Raw genomic sequence first — 1,790 nt, forward strand, 5'->3', positions numbered from 1 at the left:
TCTACTCTAAACAACTGGTCAAATTCTGACAGCAAACGACAAATCCACTCCATTACGCGTTACCATATATAAACACCATCCTCAAATCTCTCTTCACATTATATTCTCTCTCACTCTCTTTCTTCAGGTTTACTTTAATTATATATGGAGCAGTTGATTCAAGGTCTCCCAGACGACATCGCCCTTGAATGTCTGATTCGTCTCCCATACAACCACCTCTCCACCGCTTCACTGGTCTCCCCTCCCTGGAAGCTGCATCTTCAACTTCCCCTTTTTCTCCGCCACCGGAAAACCGCCGGTTTCACTACCAACGTCATCGTAATGGCTCAATCACCACCCCAAACCAACACCGGAAAGGCCATTCCTCTGGCTAATTCTTATCGGCTCACGCTTTTTGACCCAGATTCTGGGAGTTGGTCCGAGTTGCCATCGCTTCCCGGGATGAACCGTGGGTTGCCCCTGTATTGCGGGCTGGTCGGAGTAGGGTCGGATCTGGTGGTGATTGGCGGTTACGATCTTGAGACGTGGAAGTCGTTGAATGCGGTGTTTATTTACAATGTCGTTTCGGCCACGTGGAGGCGTGGCGCCAATATCCCAGGTGTACGACGGTCGTTCTTCGGCTGTGTTTCGGATTCGGATCGGATGGTTCTGGTTGCAGGTGGGCACGATGGTGACAAGAATGCGCTGAGATCTTCGCTGGCATATGACGTGGCAAAAGACGAGTGGCTTCCGCTACCTGACATGTCAATGGAGCGCGACGGGTGCAAAGTGGTGTTCCAGCATGAAAAGTTCCATGTCATTGGCGGATACCGGACAAAGACGCTAGGTCGATTTGAGAGAAGCGCTGAAGCCTTTGATGTTGCCAGCTGGCAGTGGGAACATATAAAGGAGGATCTCTTGGAGACAAGCACGTGTTCAAGAACATGTGTGGTGGGAGACGATGGGAAGCTTTACATGTGCAGAGAAGGTGACTTGGTGCCATGGTTCAAAGTCGCGGTATTGGTCATTGACTCGAAAGGGCCCGAGGCGTATTGGTCTCAATGTATCGGTTTGGTATCGGACGATACGTAAAATAAGTTAATTAGAAAATTCAAAAAATTATAAAAATATTATGTAAGTCATCAGAAAAATACATACAATTAAATAAGCTCAAAAAATTAGTAAAATAAATTAGTCTCACATTTAACATTATTTAAATAGTTATAAAAGTATCTGCTCAGAGTTATTTATGATAATGCTAATAAAAGAAAATTATTTTATTTCAAGTATAATAACATTTTTATTACCAAACATATAATACAATAATCAATTCCATGTTGAATAACGAGGAAGTTCAAAATCATCATCATCAGTCCTATGACAAGTATACAAATTGTGGTGGGAATTCCCGTAGTGAGGATGTGGTTGAAATAGTTGTTCATAACTCGAATATGTTGGCTTGGATGATTGGCTTGATGATCCATAATTAGGAAAATATGGTTTTGAAGGTTGTTCGGGATCAACACCATATTGATAGTATCCAAAACCTTGATAAGCAATGCTACTGCTACTAGAAGATTGATCATATCCATATGAATCACTAGCTCGTGTTCTAGTATTTGAATATCCTTCTAGATGCATAATTGGAAAGCGATCAAAATCATTTCTACTAAAAGTACTAGAAGAGCTATCACAGTCTCTAAAGTTGTGATATAATCTATCATCTACCCCTCTGAAATACAACCTTTATCCTATACCCAAATTCTGTAAGTGCTCATCGATACGGTGATAATTTGATCTATGATAATCAT

General features: G+C 41.8%; 1 protein-coding gene across 1 annotated transcript; it reads left to right on the plus strand.

Annotated features, from left to right (window-relative positions):
- Window positions 1-1,170, plus strand: LOC100242448 (F-box/kelch-repeat protein At1g80440-like). The gene has a single exon (XM_002271501.3). It carries the CDS (start codon window positions 145-147, stop codon window positions 1,069-1,071), a length of 927 nt encoding a protein of 308 aa, XP_002271537.1. The 5' UTR covers window positions 1-144; the 3' UTR covers window positions 1,072-1,170.
- Window positions 1,171-1,790: the final 620 nt, after the last annotated feature.

Source organism: Vitis vinifera, chromosome 9 (assembly GCF_030704535.1).
Source record: "Vitis vinifera cultivar Pinot Noir 40024 chromosome 9, ASM3070453v1".
NCBI lineage: Eukaryota > Viridiplantae > Streptophyta > Magnoliopsida > Vitales > Vitaceae > Vitis > Vitis vinifera.

Excerpts from the sequence above, each read along its gene's own strand:
- LOC100242448 (XM_002271501.3), top strand. The coding sequence starts at position 145 with ATGGAGCAGTTGATTCAAGGTCTCCCAGACGACATCGCCCTTGAATGT.